Source organism: Mus pahari, chromosome 16, assembly GCF_900095145.1.
Source record: "Mus pahari chromosome 16, PAHARI_EIJ_v1.1, whole genome shotgun sequence".
Lineage (NCBI taxonomy): Eukaryota > Metazoa > Chordata > Mammalia > Rodentia > Muridae > Mus > Mus pahari.
The window spans coordinates 44265950-44284675 of NC_034605.1; the positions used below are offsets into that span (position 1 = coordinate 44265950).

The following is an 18726-nucleotide window of genomic DNA, read 5'->3' on the forward strand; positions in this document are numbered from 1 at the left end:
ATGTGAGATGGCTTTGCCTTTTTTGTATGCTGATTCACATCATGGCATGTGCCTTTTGGCTCGGTGCTGAATTCTACATGTTATAACACAGCTGTCCTAGCTTTTCTTATCTACAGCTAGAATGTGCATTGTATATTCCTCCCCATTCCTTTGCTGTTATCTGGGAATTTTCACTGAAATAGGGTGCCTTTTAAATAGCCTTGCTTTTTAAAAAAAAATGTAATCTAAGATTCTTTTGTTTTTTTTTTCAAAATAATATTCTTATTGGAACTTTCCCATCACTTCTCATTGCTTCCATGTCTACTCCATGACCTTTGTGACCCACCCCTCAACAGACAGACAGACAGACAGACAGACAGACAAAACAAGTCTAAGCTGAGTTGTCCATGTACTTACTGGGACATGGGCAAACTCCCCGAGGCCTGTCCCCTAAAGAAAACTGAGTCCTTCTCCACCTGCATCCCCCCAGAAGCATCAACTGTGGAGTGCTACACTTCCATTCATTCTTTATTGGAAGTGCTATGATTACTTACTTAAGAAGAGATTGTCAATGAAGGCTGAACTGTACATACAGTAGTATATTATTTGATGAGTCTTTACATGTGTGAAGCCATCTATAACATTTAGAGAAGGAACATTTCCCATCATTTTTCTTCTCCCAGGCTCCTTAGAAATCAGTACCTCCCACCCTTCCCTCCCCAGGCAGCTATTGGTATTCTGTCATTATATATCAGCTTGTAATTTTTTCAAATCCAACTCCAGTTGAGACTGACCACAAACTCCTGTGTTCATCTCCTATGTGTCGGTGTTATAGGCATGCAATACAACATAGTCTGGTGTGTTCAGTCTCTAAAGTCTTGTAGGCTTGAACTATATAGCACTTACTATGGAGTTTTTGGCCATCTTTTTTCATCATAGTGATTTTGAAATTTGTCCATGTTGGGTTTTTATTTTGGCTATTGGTGTGTGTGTGTGTGTGTGTGTGTGTGTGTGTGTGTGTGTGTGAGATAAAGCACTATGATCAAAACCAACTTGGTGAGGAAAAGGTTCTTTTAAGCTTATAGTTGTAATCCATCATGAAGGGCAGTCAAGACAGGAACCCAAGGCAGGAACCTGGAGGCAGGAATGGAAGCAGAAGCCATAGAGAAGTGCTGGCTGCCATTCTCATTATAGCTTGCTCATAATAAATTCACTTATTATCCTCATGGGTATGTGTGACATGAATGTGTGGGTGTATATGTGAGTGTGACTAAGTGTAGATTCATGTGTAGGGGTCAGGGGTCAGCTTTTAGGACTCAGTCCTCTCCTTTTACGGTGGGGTCTGTGAACAAAACTCAGATCACCAGGCTTATAGGGCAAGAGCTTTTACCTACTGAACCATGTTGCCGGCCCCAACCAACCAACCAACCAACCAACCAATCGATCAATCTTTCTTTGAAGCAGAACATCTTTTATTTATTGTTAGACAACAATGTATTTTGATCATACCCAACTTCCCTGTCACAGGTATTTCTAACAAGCCTCACTATGCACTTCATGTCATCTCCTATTTTGTTTGGTTCATTGGGTCCAATTAGCATTGCCTCATGTGCCGGCCATCTAATCCTCTTGCCTTGGTCTTGTGTAGACCACCATAGCTGTAGTGAGCTCATAAGAACAAGATCATGTCATGTCCAGAATTAATTTTGCCTCCTTAACAATCTCTTTAGAAGAATAAACATTAAAAAATATTTATTTACTTCTGTTTTATGTGTATGAGTGTTTTTTCCTGCATGGATGTCTGTGTACCAAGAAAGTGCAGTGCATAGTACATAAAGAGGTCAAAGGAGGGTGCTAGATCCTCTGGAACTGGAGTTATAGGCAGTTGTAAACCACCATGTGGGTGCTGGGAATTGAACCCCTGACCGCTGGAAAAGCAGTCAGTGATCTCAACTGTGTCTTTGCTCCAGTCTCAAAAGTAATTATTTTTAAGTTTGACGATGTTTATGAATTATTTTTAACTATTTATGAAACTATAGCTGACTTAAGATCATAAGATTTTTCTCCTACATCTTTTTCCCTAGAAGTTTGAGAGTTTTAAGTCTCTGTCACATGTAAGTTAATTTTTAGTTTTTGTTCAGGATATGAGGTAAATATTTATTTTCCTTCATAGAGATTTTTTTTCTTTTGATTTAGCACATCCCTGCCCAGCCCACCACCCAAAAGACATCCCTTTTCACCCACTGGCATATCTTATTTTTGTCAAAAATCATTTACCACCGTTATATATAGACAGAATGATACAGGTGTTGTGGTTTGACTTTGAAATCTCACCTAGAAGTGCACTTGTTTGAACATTGTATTCTCCGCTACCAGCATTATTTTGGTAGGTTGTGGATGCTCTATAGTCAGGGATCTTAGAGTGGATGTTGGCTTCATGAGTATTAAACTAGCCCCACTTGTAGCCTGGCTGAGCCCTCCCTCTACCTGCTTCTTGATCTAACAAGTTGTTAGCGAGTCATGCTGCAAGCTCCCACTACCAGGAACAAAGTCAATATCCAGACCTTCCAGGATGGACAGACTGCCCCCTCTAAAGTGCAAGTCAGAAGAAATCTCTCCTCCATTGTTTCTAAGATACTTCATGGCAATCACAAGAAAAGTAATTAATGCACAGATGTATCAAAGTGCTTTCTATTTTTAAAAATTATTATTATTATTATTGGTTTTTTTGAGACAGGGTTTCTCTGTGTAGCCCTGGCTGTCCTGGAACTCACTTTGTAGACCAGGCTGGCCTCGAACTCAGAAATCTGCCTGCCTCTGCCTCCTGAGTGCTAGGATTAAAGGCGTGCATTTAAAAATTATTTATTTTTTATGTATATGGGTACACTCTAGCTGTCTTCAGACATACCAGAAGAGGGCATCAGATCTCATTACAGATGATGGTGAGCCTCCAATGTGGTTGCTGGGAATTGAACTCAGGTTCTCTTAAAGAGCAGTTAGTGCTCTCAACCACTGAGCACCTCAAAGTGCTTTCTAAATCTCAGAGGGTTATCTGAATAAAAGGGAGGGACATTAAAAGGAGTATGGCCCATAGTAAAGTCTCGTGGTTAGGAATCTTTTTCTTCTAATATAATTTGTGTCGAACCATTTCTTCATGCCTATTTCAGAGTGATTGAAAAAAAAGTCTACTCTACTTGAATAGCCATAGCCACTGAGTAGAAATGGAAACCATCCTACCCACATTAGATGTGTGGGGTGCTGTAGCCAGATGTGGTGGTTCACACCTTTATTACAATCACCCTGGAGACAGAGACAGGCCGATCTCTGGTCTACATAGAGAGCTCCAGGCCAGCTATGACTATGCGGTTAACTCCTGTCTGTGCGCACTTGATACTGAAAAAAACCAAAAAAACAATTTCAGGTACTTAGTTAGGTGGTATCCCCGTGCTCTAGAATTTTCTTCAATACCAAGGTACTGGGGTAGCATACACATACTATTCCTTAAAAACAATCAGATCTATAGCATACATTAAAAAATCATAACTTGACTTTCTCTACTCAGATGGGTCAATATTCAATTCTGAGGTAAGAGAGACACAAGGAAAAGAAACCCAGTGGCTATAAAGAGAAATATCCGAACATTTAATGGCTTAAATATACAAGATGGCAATAAACAATAAGAATTGAATAGTTTGTTTTTTACAATGTGGAATGTCGTCACTCAGGTTAGGACAAGGCAGCCATCACATAACAGATACACATTGTGTAGTAAGATCTACAAGCATACCCTTCCTGACTTCTTGCAATGGTACTGATGCTTCAGGGCCCTCTTCTTCTACACGCCAGACACAGTGAACTGCTCTTTAATAGCTCAGCTCTTCATCTTCTGGCGATGTAGAACTTTGAAAATTACAATTATAGTTTGTTCTGAAAAGCACCCTTCCTTTGATATCTTCCATTTATTAAAAAAAAAAAAATCACATTGAGATCACATGTTCTTCTTAAGCCCCTCCTTGCCTTTGTAATTTGGTTGTTTAGAACAAATAACATTAACTCAGTCAAGACATCCATAACAAATAAAAACACATTTCCAAGTAGGCTGGAATGAAATACATCAGAGATTACTATATTTCTTGAGTTGGTCATAAAGGAAGAGGGAAGTAGTTTATCTGTCATGATGAATCTGGTGCCTGGGCTGTATCCACACAGCAGGTGTGAAGGGACAGACCACATGATCATGGCTGTGACTAGCTGACATCCACAAGGTCCATGGTCACAGTGGGACATGAAGGTCAGCTCTCTGCAGCTGTTTTGAGTGTTGGTCTGCTTATGTAAGTTTTTAGAGCGGTGTAGGACCCATCAAGCAATGAGAGAGGAGGACAGGGCCTGGTGGCTCCACCGTTCAGTGACTAAGGAACTGGCCATTTCCATTAGAGAATGAGGGTAGAGAGGTCTTTATTTAACTACTGGCTGTTGGAAACATCCCTTCTTTTTGTCCACAATCACAGTTCTGATGTATCTTCATGAATTCTTGTTGCAAATTTTTCTTTTTAAATTCAACTCTAAAAACATGCTTTAGAAAACCTCATGACTGAATCACTCACAAATGTAGCCCCAGGGAAACAAATGTTTTCTCTTTATTATGGTTCCTTTCAGAATCGAAATAACACAATAACCACTGTAGACATGGCCTCTTAGTACAGCACACATGTCTTGCTTCTCTCTAGCACCTGAAACCATAGGTTAATATTTTTTTTGAATCTTTCTCTCTCTCCTTCCCCCTTCAACCAGAAGTTGGTCAGATTTACCACCGGGTTAAAGACAAGTCAAGTTTGAAAGAGGTTTCAGACAAGAAAGTTGGGTGTGCTGGGCTCAGACCACTACTACTACATGTAGAGCAATATGACAACTAAGTGGTATAATTTTCTACAAAACCCAAACAATGCAGCATTAGAAGGTGCTTACTAAGGTGCTTCTCAATTCATGTTTTTAATGGGATGTATCAGACACACAGCTATAAACAAATATGGATACGTAGGCATACGCAAACATGGACACAGTTCTGTACAACTTATGTCTTAGATACTTATATGTTTATATCAGAACCACACAGGGGAAACAAAATAAGTTCCCACTTCAGCTCCCTGAATTGATGAAAACTGACTAACTCACAAAAACATTGAAACATTTCAATTTCATATAAAATATCTACAAAAATAGATAACATTTACAAAAACTAGATAGTATTTCCAGTTTTCCTTAGTAATTATTCACCCAGTCCCTTCCACTTCTTCTCAGAAGGTGGCCATCTCCAGCAAGGAACGCTTGAACAGCTGAGCATTTCTGGACAGGTCTGTTACCTGGTGCACCATCTCCTGCAAGGCGGTGGTACTGGGGTAGTGGAGGGCGGCCATCTTGGTCGCCATCACTATCGTCTTGAGCTGTTCGCAGAGCTGGTTGCTGGAGTTCCTGACTTTGTTGCGAATGTCCTGGGCAGCCACCTGCCTTGTCAGAGTATCTCCAATGAACACCAGTTTGTGTGCACTGAGAATGACAAATTTGCTATGTGCCACAAAGATCCGTGGGGGCTGGGCTGAGCTGACGCAGCTGAAGAGGGCGTCGATGGCGTTGAGGAGGGAAATGAAATGAGTCTCGCACTGGTCATAGTAGAAGCAAAGCAACTGCCTATCCTGAGCACCCACACTGTTGTTGGTGGTTGGGAGGCTCTGAGAGGGCTTCCATTTGGAGATGTCATTCTCCACAGGCTTGGTGATCTCTTGTTCCAACAGCTGGAACTGGCTCAGCTAAAAGGAAGAGAACAGGTTTCATTCAGGGCAAGGCATACATTGTAAAGGGAAAGAAATATGGGTGTGAGGTCAAAAGATATCAGCTTCATCCTTAGTAGATGCCAGGTACCTAGGAGCTGTGAGAACTTCCCCAGAATGCCTTGCTTCCTAAATTGTGCAACATGGACACTCAGAAGAGGATCCCTAGGGGATCCTCCAGAATAAATCTTCTGTTATGGCACCATTTGTCTTTTTTGGCACTCCAACTGGAAGGCAACAGCCTCACCTTTGTGAATATTATTATTATTCTTCACAAAGTGTTTGAAATGGTGTTTGGTGCATTGTAGGCTCTATGTACATTTTTTTTTTTTTTAATGTTGGGAGGCAGCAAGGGAAAACCAGATGTAGTGACCTTTCTGTCAAATAAATCAACAGTTTGTTACTTCCTGGGCAAGGCCCTTTCTCTTTCTTCAAGATGGGAAGTTCATGAAGATTCTCTCTCCTATTTGCACTGTTGAGATGGATACACTGTGGTCTGATACTGCCGAGAACTCTTAGAAATGGCTTAGGGAAAATGACGCAGCAAAGAAATTTCAGCATTTCTTATTTGCCATATTTTATAGCATGTATGTGTAGGTCAGAGGACCCTTCATGGATGCTGGTTCTCTCCTTCTACTGTGTGGTTTCTAAGACTCAAACTCAGGTCATCAGGGTGGCAGAAAGTGCCCTTACACTGAACCATCTCAACAGTCCTAGTACCGGCTTTCTTGATGCTATCATTAGCATCCCTAACTGGACTGTTTTTTCAAATCGAAATGATAATTTCTAACTATGTTACTACGAATCCTGAGTTTGGGACTCAGTTCACCTCTCATCCTGACTCAGAGCCGAGTCAGCTCAGGGACATCCTCATCTTGCTTCCTTGCTAAGAAGTGCATAGTTGATTTTCTATTCCATGGAAACTACTTGCTTCTTAGGAAATACCTTAGTGTCTGCTAGTTTTCCCTAACTCTGTTGTCCTGTTGGGCCAACTGCCAATGTAAGCATAGCAGATACAGGGTGGTGTCTTAATATTATTTGATAATAATGAATTTGATTTCAAATCATGTGTCTGTAGAGGGTAGTACTTTTCCATTTTATAGAGAGGGAACTGGTCCATTACAATATCTTCAAGTCCACACAGCTGTTGGCTGGAAAACTTCATGTTGTGATGTGCTATTTCATTTCATCTTAAAGGGCATATAAATCTTTAGTCCATTTCTCTTTGTTTTCGTGTCCTTGCCTTCACAATACCTATCCTTACCTGCTGTACTCACTAAACCTTTGAGTGAACACCCCCTGCTCAGAACTCTTGGTAGACTTATATGTGTCTCACGGACACTGGCTCCTTCCCTCTGACCCCTTAGACTGTACCATACGAAAGACAGGGAGAGGGGTGGGATCTAGGGGAGAGTTAGACTCCAACTCTCTTAGGAGTTTGATAAGCACAGAAGGGAGTTGACCATTATCTAAGGAATCGCAGATGAAGTGCACACACCTGCAAGGCCAGCAGTCAAAAGGCCGAGGCAGGAGAATACCAAGTTTGAAGCCAACCTGGACTGCATTGTGAGAACTTATCTCAAAGCATTACAGAATACCCCAAAGCCCTATAGGAAGGGCTTTGAGTGGCCATTTATGAGTTAACGTTAGATGCAAACCGAGTGAGGTGATTAGAGAAATGTTGGATAGTAGAGAATGAGGCAGATACTGGAAGAGAACATCAAGAGGAATAGACAGTCCTTGCTTCCTTTGGTCTTGGTCGCATCTCACTCCCTAGAATTCCCTTATTTGGCCTCAGTGGAAAACCAGAGTGAGCTTGGGCTTGGCTGACTTGGGTCTTGTGCCTTGAGACTGAAAGCTTTAACCCAAGTAGTCCTAAGAGGCGATTGATGTACAGGCGCAGTTTGAACAAACACCGCCATTTGGATGTAATCCAGGCATACTCAGCTGTAGTCCTAGGCCGCACACCTTCACTTTATTCTCATGTCCTATTACATGCCTGGGACTTCCTTCTTCCTGCCAGTGTACCGGGAGGACCCCAGTCTTTGGGAGCTATCCATTCCCTACCAATGGCGGGCTGACTGCTGTGTTCGAACCTACCTGATGATGCTCCAGCTGCGCCTTACCCTGCTTCACGATGTTCTCCTTTTCCAAGAGTTCCTTCTGCTGTCGCTCAAACTCTTCCTTGCCCTGGTGTGTTCAACACAAAGACCGTATTACCTCCTGGCTATGAGTCACTTATGGGAACAGCTTCATTGACAAGTGTACTCAGACCTTCATTATCCACTGGCCACTTCTCTCATGCCCAGTTAGACATTGTAAACCACAGATTAGCGACTTCTGGAGTTACCAAGGAGACAGGCTGAAAAGTGAAGCCTGTGTCCATGTGGGCTGCCATGGTCACTGCTAGCTCTAGTTGGAGACTTCCCAAGATCCTCTTTACACCCTCTTAAGAGGCATTCTTTTTTCATGGTTCTTTTTAAATAGATTGTATGTGAACCATGTGCTTCCAAACAAAGATTTAAAAAAAAAATGGGTGCATAGTTCACTTCCAATTCCTTTGACTATTCTGTATCTCTCTACCCATCCTTAGTATTCTCCAGTCTACAGCATCAGAAGACCAGTGGAATGTTAAATGCCTTCCTCTAACCTCAGCCGTTCCTCAGCATGAGATGTGGTTCAGTTGATCCTTTCTACTCTCTTGCGTCTGAGGGCTGTTGGTATTTTAATCATTTTCAGGATAACTCATGGCTCTCAGTCCAATGGAAAAGAATGGCAGCCTAAAGCACTAAGCCAAATACAAAGGCATGGATTATGGTAGAGTGTTGGAATTCTTCAAAGCAGACAGGGAAGCCTTCAGGGTTTCAGGTCCATTTGGGAGCTAGCACAGTTTATACTCATAGGAAGCAGTTTGCGGATTTTAACGTAAGTAGGTCAAGCTGTTGGCCAATTGGCAAAGGATCACAGGGTCCTCTGGATCTGATGGAGCTCTGTGTCTTTGTAAGCAGCTAAACACACACACACATACACAGACACACAGACACATATGCATACATTGTAGGCTGAAAGTGTACCTTAGAAACTCTCTATGTGCAGATATTTTCAACAAATTTTTTAAAAATTAACAGTGATATATATTTAAACTTATTTCTATTATGATGAGCTGTTCCATGGATCTGTGCCATAAAACACAAGCAGAGGAAGAACTGATTCTATGACTGGTGGACTCACCAGTCGACAACATTGATGAGTCTCCTCCAGCTTTCCTGAGGTGTATCAATGAGACTTCATACAACCATGGGAGTTAATTAATTCTCAAAATAAAATTAAGGTCCAGGGAAGTTAGACAAAGTAGATGTACATTTTTTTTTTTTTTGGACAACCTCACCCTCAGTTTTCACAACAGTTAGATGAACATGTTTTGCTATTGGCCCAGCTTCACGGCCTTATGGACATCAGCCCCGAGTCTGGGTGGTTTTATAGGTCTGGTTTCCTTACCTGTAGGTGAACATAATCATAATCATCCATCCAACTCCTTTCAGAACCGTCACTGCTACCACAGTCTGGTGGCTGGTCCTTGCTCAGAGTAGGAGGCAACGGCTTATTGTGGACTTGGGCTTTGTAGTCACCAGGATGCAGTGGCTGCATCTGGGAGCCCGTATGTGTGTACTCGCTTGAGTTCATGATGCTGTTGGGCCCGTTCTTCAGATGGGAATTGCCAGGATCTGCTCTAAAGAGGGTCTCTGCGTAGGTGCTGATGGTGGTGGTCAGTTGCTTGGCATCGTCTGGCACTGTCTTGGCGACCATCACAAACCGGTCTAGGTCATCACACTTATTTTGGGGCTTATTGATAGCTAAAACATTCAGGGACCAGCTGCATTCATTCAAGTCATGGCTGGTTTGGCTTAGAATCTGGTGGGAATCTTCTACTCTTTGGAGTTCCCGCTTCATTTTGTTGTGGAGGACCAGTTCTGGGAGGCAGGAGGCATTGGCTAAAGCTCCCTTGGCAAAATGGAGGTATTCTCGTAAGAACAGCTCCACTTTGTCCACTGTGGTGCGGATCTCATTGATGTGCCTTTCCATGTATCCATAGCACCTCCAGTCTGTGGTGACCAGTGACATGAGGCTGCACACACCCATCTCCAGGGTCTGCTGGAGCCGATAGAGCTTCTCAATGGCTGTGTCTGGGTCTAGCCGGAGCCTTTTGTCTTGAGACGGGGAGGCTGACAGTGAAGACTCCTTTGAGGAGGTGGAAGATGTGGACATGTTACTCCTGGTACTGCCAGTGCTGGAGAAAGACAGTCTGTTGATCCCATCTACCACGTCCCGAGAGCCTTTGGCATCGGCTGCGTTGTGCAGAGGCACATCGTAAACTCCATCTCTTTCTTCCAGGTTTGCCTTCTCGCTGGTTTCTGTTGGTACCTCCAGAAACTGAACTCCCCGGGGGACATCGTATGCATCACTCTGAGTGTCCCCAGACTGTCCCAGCTGAGAGGGTGCATGGTGCAGGGAAAAGCTCTGGTGTCTTCGTGCCATTGGTTCAGCACCTCCTGGAGCATCACAGGGGAATTTGATGTGAAGGTCCTTCCCTGCTGTCTTGGTGCTGGTTGGAGGAATGTCATAAACCCCCTCAGGTCTGGTGTCCGGCTTTCCATCTTGCTTCATTGGAGGAGGGAAATCATATTCCTTTTCCCTGAGCCCTGCCTCATCTCGGCAAGCCGATGGTGGAATGGCATAGACCTAAAAAAGTAAGTAAAAAGCCATTTTATTTGTTCAGTTGAGGCTTGGATGGGGGCAGAAAGTGAATAGCGTGGTCCAGAGTTCACAGTCCTGTTCACTTGATCTTCTTCCTCTCCTCTCATCATTTACCACCTCAGATGTTTCCCAGCATGCAGCATGCTCCTTAGAGGATGTATGCCCTCATCCTATTACCTGAGCATCCTTAACCATTCTCAGTGCTAGCTTGGGTGTAGAACGCTCTCTCCTAGCTAAATTGCTCATCACTGGGTTGCAGTCTCATGTTTCTAACCATTCACTGACTGTCCTATGCTGATCCATGCTGAGAGACAGAAGACATTGACACACTGGGCTGAGGGACCTGTGTTCTCTTCTTGGTCATCAAGCTGCCTGTGTGTGTGTGTGTGTGTGTGTGTGTGTGTGTGTGTGTGTGTGTGTGTGAAGCGGCTTGGGTCTTCTTTGTATTCAAAGGCACAGTCCCCTATCTGTTCAGCAAAGCTAACTGCACTTGCAGTGCAAGCAGGCCCAGAAGATGACAGAAAAATCAAATGAGCTGCCTCTTATGTAGAGGCCAAGGAAGCCGTAGACCCTTCTAGAAATATGTGATATGTTAGGTACTACCAAACTGAATGTACTATCTCCCCTCCCAATGGACTCTCATTATTGTTGTCTTCATATTTTCGGGGATTCTAAGTTTGTAATTATAATGGCTTTCTTCTCTCCCTTGCTTCCTTCCTTCTTTTTCTTCTTTCTCTCCTTTTCCCTTTTAGAACTGCCATTCTTGTTTTATCCCAATAAACTATGGCACATTCCATCCCCCCCCCCCCACTGAAGTACTCATCCACATTCTGTGCTTTACCAGGTCACTTACCCCTTGGGTGGGGGGAATGTCATATACCCCTTGAGGTTTTATCTCTCCCACTGGAACTGAAAACACAGGGCCTTTTACTGATGAAGGAGGGATGTCATATACCTGAAAAGAAACACTCGAGTTACCCAGAATGCAGTGGACTCTGCTGCTCAAGTCCCCTGGAAGGAATTATTCATCAGGTCATACATAGACTCGGTCGTTAATAGCGTTCCATGTCATCACGGGCTTCTGGGTGTTTTCTTTATGAATCTTGCATTCTTTGGTTTAGGTTAACTCTGAAAACAATCTTACGTGAACTATCTGCTCTAAAATTTAGATCATTTAAATTACACACTTCCGGAAATAAAATGACAAACGGATAAAGCAGATGAGAAATTTCTCAGACAAAAGACGAAACTTTCTGATAAGGCAAACCTAAAAAATACAATGTAAGCAACACCAACTGAAATGGCCTCTGGGCAGGCAACCACCACAAGGTAAGGCTGTGGCTGGTATCCCTCTTCCCCTGTACGTTCCTAAAGAGCTGCTGCCCCCTACGCCAGCTCCCCTGGGGATGTTCCCATTGCCTACCCCTTGAGTGCTGTGGGAAGGAGGGACATCGTAGACATCCTTTTGGTATCTGGATGGGTACTCGTACACATAGCCATGGCCCGTCCTCACTGGGGTGATTACCTGTGGGTAAGAAGACACAAAGATGTCAAACGACAGCTCCGAGTCCTCAGCATACTTATCAGTATACCTATCCCAGAGGAAGGAGAGAAAAGGAGAGAAAAGGAAGGAAGGAAAGTAAAAAAGTATGAGAGGGTGAGAGGAAAGGAAGATACAAGGTCAGAATATGAAAGAAGTGACAGAAATACCTTTATTTCTTTTGTTAAGAATTTTCCAAAAATCTGATCTAAGTTCATCAATGGAGTTTCAATTCCCTATTTTCAAGGAGATATGTTTAAGTTATGAAAGTCAGGTTGGAGAGAGGGATCAGCAGTTAAGGGCACTTGCTATTCTTATAGAGGACCTAGGATTGGTTCCCAGTACCCACATGGCAGCTTACAGCCATCTTCATCTCTGGTCCCAGAGGCACTGATACCCTCTTCTGGCTCCCAACAGCACCAAGCACTTGTGTGTGTGTGTGTGTGTGTGTGTGTGTGTGTATTACAAACCACTGATGCACATACATATAAAATAAAAATAAGTTATGAAAGTCTTAGCTGATCCTTTTGGAGTGACCAAAGTACAACAGTACAGTTTTTTATGAGGCTCCAAGGGTTTTGTAAAGAACATAAACAAATAGTTTGGCCACTTAAAATTCTTCTCATACCTGCCCCAGTATGCCTCTTTATCTGAAATTATTATTGAAAATTCCATGGGTCGCCGTAATCCTTTCATAGAGCTATTGATGAAAAGTCCTGTTCTTATAATTGCCTGGGAATGTTCACTTTACTTTATGAGACAAGGAAAATATAGTTTTTCCCAGTGTCTACAGGAGACCCTGTTCCAACATCCTTGGATGCTCAAGGCCATGGGGTGCTTGCTATGTTTTGCATGTAACCTCCATCGGACACACTTTAAACCCTCTCCCAATGATTTTATGGTCTACAGTGCTATATAAACACCATACAAACACCAAGTCAATAGATGGTATGCAGTATTGTTTAGAGACCACTGTCACAAGTTTACATGTCTTCATTGTAGATGCAATTATTTTCTAAATCATTTCCGCTTGCAGCTGGTTGTCTCCTCTGATGTGAACTCCATGTGGCAGAGGATGAATTGTGTTGGTGAGGAAACCCTCAGACTCTCAGCCGTGAAGTGCCCTGCCCTCGTCTCTAATCATTTCCCCATTTCCACTAGGGAAGCAAATATCCTACATCTAGCCATTGGCAGAAGTCAAATACACGCACCATGGACTCTGGCATCTAGAGCCAAAGTTAGCCAACAGAATCTTACCTAGTGGGCTAGTCTGTTTACCCTCCCTCCCTCCCTCCCTCCCTCCCTTCCTCCTTCTATGTGGATGCACACTCTGGTATAGGCACAGGTGGAGAACAGCAGTCAATCAACTTCATGTATGTTTTTCTATTTCTCTCCACTTTATTTTATTGAGACAGGGTCTCCATACTGACCTAGAGCTCACTATTTGGTCAGACTGGCTGACCTGGGAAGCCCTGAGATTTGCCTGTTCCTGCTGCTCATACTAGCACTGTGGTTACAGGCAGAAGCTTTTCCATGTATGTTGGGGATCTGAACTCAGGCCCTCTCATTGATACAGCAAGCACTTTACTCACTGTAGACTTTTATGTCCATAGCTAGGTACTGACTGGTCGTTTTAAGACATGATTTCAACTCAGTCCATTTGCTCTTCCCAGGGCTTGAAAATGGCCCAGTCTTACTTTTTTTGCCCAAGCACCCCACTCCCAAATCATTAACAGTGCTACACTGCCCACCATGTCTTTGAGAAAAGACTTTAAAAATTAGGAGGAGCTGTCTGTTCCCAGGAGGCCTCTCATCTTGAACGTGAAAGGTATCAGGCTGCCTATAAAACTATGTGGGAAATGCCCCTTGTCCATCTCAAGCTGATCAGAATGGAACACAGCCAAGGTCACCAGTGTCCGTACCCTGGGGGGCTCCCAAACCTCCCGGTCCAATTTTGTTTAAAATGCCTGAATGCTTACAAATGATTATTTCTTACATTGAAGGTAAAGGAGATTAGTATGCAGCAAACATTTCCACCCAGTCTCTCCATTGTCTCGGGTTTAGAAAAGGAACTCAGCGCTTTAAGTTTGTTGGCAGCGAGTGACGGAACCAGTTTCTGAGGCAGCCATTGTATTGTGCACAGTAAATATTCCTTCATAAAGCAGGGCTGTTGGCTAAAATCCTTTAATGCCATTTATGGTTTTTCTTTTTTCTTTCTTTCTTTCTTTCTTTCTTTCTTTCTTTCTTTCTTTCTTTCTTTCTTTCTTTCTTTTTCACTTACTATTGTGCAGAAGAGATATGAAGATCTTGTAGACTTTCCATTTACAGCTCTCTATTTAGCTTTGCAATAGAACTTGCTCACAACCCAGCTTTGGTTAAATGTAGAAGCTACTAAGAATGGGTGTTGTGCAAAGCTGCCAAGTTAGGGATGCTGGTGAGCTAATCCTGATTAAGCTGAAGTCCTGCATCCCTCTTCATCTTGGAGGGCAGGGAGGAAGAGGGGGCAGTGCTGATGCCTGAGTGTGGTATTGGGGAATACAAGCAGGGCGAGACCCTTAGAGAGGGATGGGGACCAATCTATCCCTTGCTTTTGTGGCCTTTCCTTGCCAGGGCACACACGGGCTTCTTGGTATTTACCACTCCACTGCCTGACAAATGTCAGAGAACCCCAACTTGCTCTCTCTTTCTCATTTAGAGAATGCCTGTGGTCATCTGGTGTTTAAAACTTTGCATTCCAAACCAGTCATTTTTCCTTGTTTACGCAGTTAGAAACACAGATGGTCAAAACCACGGAAGGGAAAAAGCCAATAAAATAGAGCATTCCCATCCCAGCATTCCCGATGGTACGATCCAGCTCACAGGGACCCAGCAATACTGTTGCAGTGGGGCCAGAGCTTTGCCTCTGGTGGCACAAGTCCAGGGCATTTAGTGATGCCTGGGGCATCTTAGGGAAGATTGATGGAGCTTTCTTCAGAGCTAGATATGCCTGTATCCTTCCTGGGACCCTCTCCAGCCCAATTGTGTGTTCCCTCCTCAAGGGAACGTGCTTGGCCAGCCTGACCTTCAGGCTCTTTCTTCCTGCTTGACAGGAGCACAAGGAAAAGCTCCCCATCCCCACACTCATCCTCCTAGAACCACTGACCTTCAGCTCAGGAGGCAGACCAACAGCTGACCATGAGTATGAGTTTGGAAGAATTCTGAGTTTAAATGGAATCACCACACAAGGGTATTTTCACACTAGTTTCTCAATAAAATCAAGTCTGTTCTTTCCATGTCACCCTTTCTCTCTGCTTTTCTTTTTCTGCAGTCCTTTCATTCTATGTATTTATTTATAGTTGCAAAGGCTTAGCCTGAGGAATTACCAAGCTGACCTCTTAATTCATTACTGCTTCCCAGGGAGCTAAGCTGTGTGGTAGGCTGGGGCCCTGAAGGTCCAGAACTACAGCTGTCCCCTGAATATGATCACCCTTCGAAGGGTCTGCATGGTCATATGTGGCTCTGATGCTGTCCCGATGACGAATCCTGTTGTCAACTAACTGGAAAACCCCCCAAAGAGCTACAAAGCAGAAAACAGACTGTAACCATTTAGGTTTCTTTTTTCTCCTTTACATTTTTTTTTTAAACCTCTGATTACTTGTTGTGTGCGTGTGTTATGTGTGTGTGTGTGTGTGTGTGTGTGTGAGAGAGAGAGAGAGAGTATGTGTATGTGTGCATATGTGTATGGGGGGAATGTGGGGGTATGTGTGCACACGCATGCAGGAGTATGTGTGTGTATGTGCATATGCGTGTGTGTGTTTGTATATGTGCACATATGTGTGTGCGTGGTATGTGTATGTTTGTGTACATGTGTTGTTTGGGGTCTGTGTGTGTGTGTGGGGGGGTGTATGTGTGTGCTTGTGAGTATGTGAATGTGTGTGAAGGCCAAAGACTGACATCAGGTGACTTCTCAAACTCTTTCTACTTTTTTTCTTTTTAAAATTTAAGAATAGATGCCCGTAATATGCTTGCATTATGTGTTCAGGCACTACTATTACCGGGTGTGGTGCTACACACCTGTAACACCAGCACTCAAGAGGTTAAGGCAGGAGGATTGTGAGTTTGAAGCTAACCTAGGGCACATAGCAAGACTGTCTCAAACAGCAACAGCAACAACAAAATAATAATAATAATAAAAAACAAAAAGGAACATTTTTCTTCCAATAAATTAAACTTCCTCCCCCCCCCCCAAGTATGTGGCAGTTTTATTTAAGAGACTGAATAACAGGTTAAACTCTTAGCTCGGAAGGTCAAATCTCTGCTGCCAAATAGTGTTTCACATTAAAATTCCATATAAAAATATTTAAAAACACTTAGTGTTTTTTATGTATGTGTACCATGGGCATTCAGTAGCCTCAGAGGCTAGAAGAGAGTGGCCGGTCCCCAGGAATTAGAGTGGCGGACAGTTGTGAGTCACCATGTAGATGCTGGGAACTGAACCCAGCTCCTCAGCCAGGTTGGCCAGTAATCTTAAATGCTGAGTCATCTTTGCAATCCTAATCTTATTCTTTTTTTAAATTTTTTATTTTTAGAGATTTATTTTATGTATATGAGTACACTGTAGCTGTACAGATGGTTGTGAGCCATCATGTGGTTGCTGGGAATTGAACTCAGGATCTCCGCTCGCCCCGGCCCAAAGATTTATTTATTATTATATGTAAATACACTATAGCTGTCTTCAGACACACCAGAAGAGGGAGTTAGATCTTATTATGGATGGTTGTTAGCCACCATGTGGTTGCTGGGATTTGAACTCAGGACCTTTGGAAGAGCAGTCAGTGCTCTTAACCGCTGAGCCATCTCTCCAGCCCCTTCATCTTATTCTTTGAGATAGAATTTCCCACTGAACCTAGAGCCCATCAATCTGGGTATGCTGGCTGGTCAATGGCCTTGAGATGTACCTGTTTCCACCTTCCCAGTGCTAGGATTATAAACATATACATATGTACGTATGTATGTACATACATACATACTTATATACATACCCATGGTTGGTTCTTACATGGGTGCCAGAGTTCCCAATTTAAGTCCTCATGCTTGCATGGCAGGGACTTTACATACTAAGTCATCTCAGTAGCTATTCATTGTAAGCATTAAAGGGGTTCAGTTTTGTAGTCTCATACATGCACATAATTCACACTGACGACTTTAAGCACTTACAAAGGAAGAACGCATTGAATCAATCTCTAGGGCTGGGCCCTGCCAGGAAGAATGAAAAACCAAAGACCTAGGGTATGCTAGCCCTCTAATTACGGTGTTTACATAAGAACAAGGGAGCAACCTCAGCTGTTCTGCCTTGCACTTCAGCCGCATTTGATTCTCCCTGCATTGAGCCTTAGATCCCGACTGCAGGAACTGCTTTTGAAGATATTTCTGACACAGCCTGTATTTTGTAGCTGCAGGTTCTGAACCCACAGATTCAACCAAATGCATGAAAACAGTTCCCACCCACACCACACAAATGCTGATTTCCATTTCTTCATCATTCTTTCTTAAATAACACGGTCCAACAAGTACGTGCACAGCGTCTAATTGCATCAGTCTTTCTAAGTTGCCTAGAGATGATTCAACGTGTATGTGCAGATGTGTGCAGGTTATACAGGCATTAGGTCATTTTCTGTAAGGTCTTTGGAGTTCCTGGAGTGAATTTCCAGAGAGGTAATCTACTTTCATGATTCATAACTTGGAGAGCGGAGCACACTGGCTTTAAAGGAAAGGTCCATTTGGACAGCAGAAGGGTAGAGACTGTGGAGTGGAGGAGGGGCTCTTTGGGGTTCTTTGTTGATGTTTCTGCACCCAGCTTGCCTGGGTTTGTTCTATGACAGAGCAAAGACCCTTCATTCAGCTGCTGGAAAGCCCAGCAAACAGGTGCAGAGGAGAAACAGTCATACTTCTGTACTTAGGAGCAGGCGCACATCCTATGGAAAGGGAGGTGGCCATGCTTGCGTTCAGTCAACTACTGGGAATGTGTTATCAGATCTTGCATGTTTTCGGATGCCAGAAGTGTAAATCTGGTTTTCAAAATTTGAAGCAGCGTGCTGGCTGATTAAATCACACCTCGGGCCCCTATGCTGCCTGGTTTGATTTTACCTGCATGTTATTTTTTTGTGTGTATGTATTCTCTCCCCTTCATTGAGACTTTGAAACCTCCAAGTTCCGACCAATACCATCTCTATCAAGACTGAAAGACTCTGGTTCCCTCAAATGCCCTGAACACCCACACATCTGCACCTGCTTTGTCCATTCCTTTCCTCTCCCCTTATCTTCAGGTTGTATTGTGCTTTCAGAGCCTGGATAAACTACCTCTGTCCTTGGAACACTCCAAGTAATTTATATATTTATACTCATGTATGACAGTGCATGTGACTTATTGTTCGACTCTCTCGGTGAACCTTGTGTCGCAGCAGGGCTTATAACCGTGCCTTGGATAAAACAGATTTTAGGGAAGATGATGCAAGAAGGAAGGGAAATGATGTCTGCCTACATAGAATAAGCTGGGTTTCCAGGTTGGGCAGCTCTGGAGTGAGTGGCATACCCCAGGCTAAAAGGCAGGACTCATATCAGCCATGGTGATGGTGAGCAGATGGGAGG

The 18726-nt window shown here is 43.3% G+C and overlaps 1 protein-coding gene across 1 annotated transcript in view; it reads right to left on the bottom strand.

Moving 5' to 3' along the window:
• Positions 1-4592: 4592 nt before the first annotated feature.
• Positions 4593-18726, bottom strand: part of Nedd9 (neural precursor cell expressed, developmentally down-regulated 9) — a 46882-nt gene continuing 32748 nt past the window's right edge. Inside the window, exons 3-7 of the mRNA XM_021215701.2 lie at positions 11983-12084; positions 11413-11514; positions 9303-10544; positions 7905-7994; positions 4593-5783 (exon numbers count right to left, since the gene is read on the bottom strand). Of these exons, the coding sequence (XP_021071360.1) occupies positions 5274-5783; positions 7905-7994; positions 9303-10544; positions 11413-11514; positions 11983-12084 (2046 nt within the window). The 3' untranslated portion in view covers positions 4593-5273. The remainder of the gene's footprint in view (positions 5784-7904; positions 7995-9302; positions 10545-11412; positions 11515-11982; positions 12085-18726) is intronic.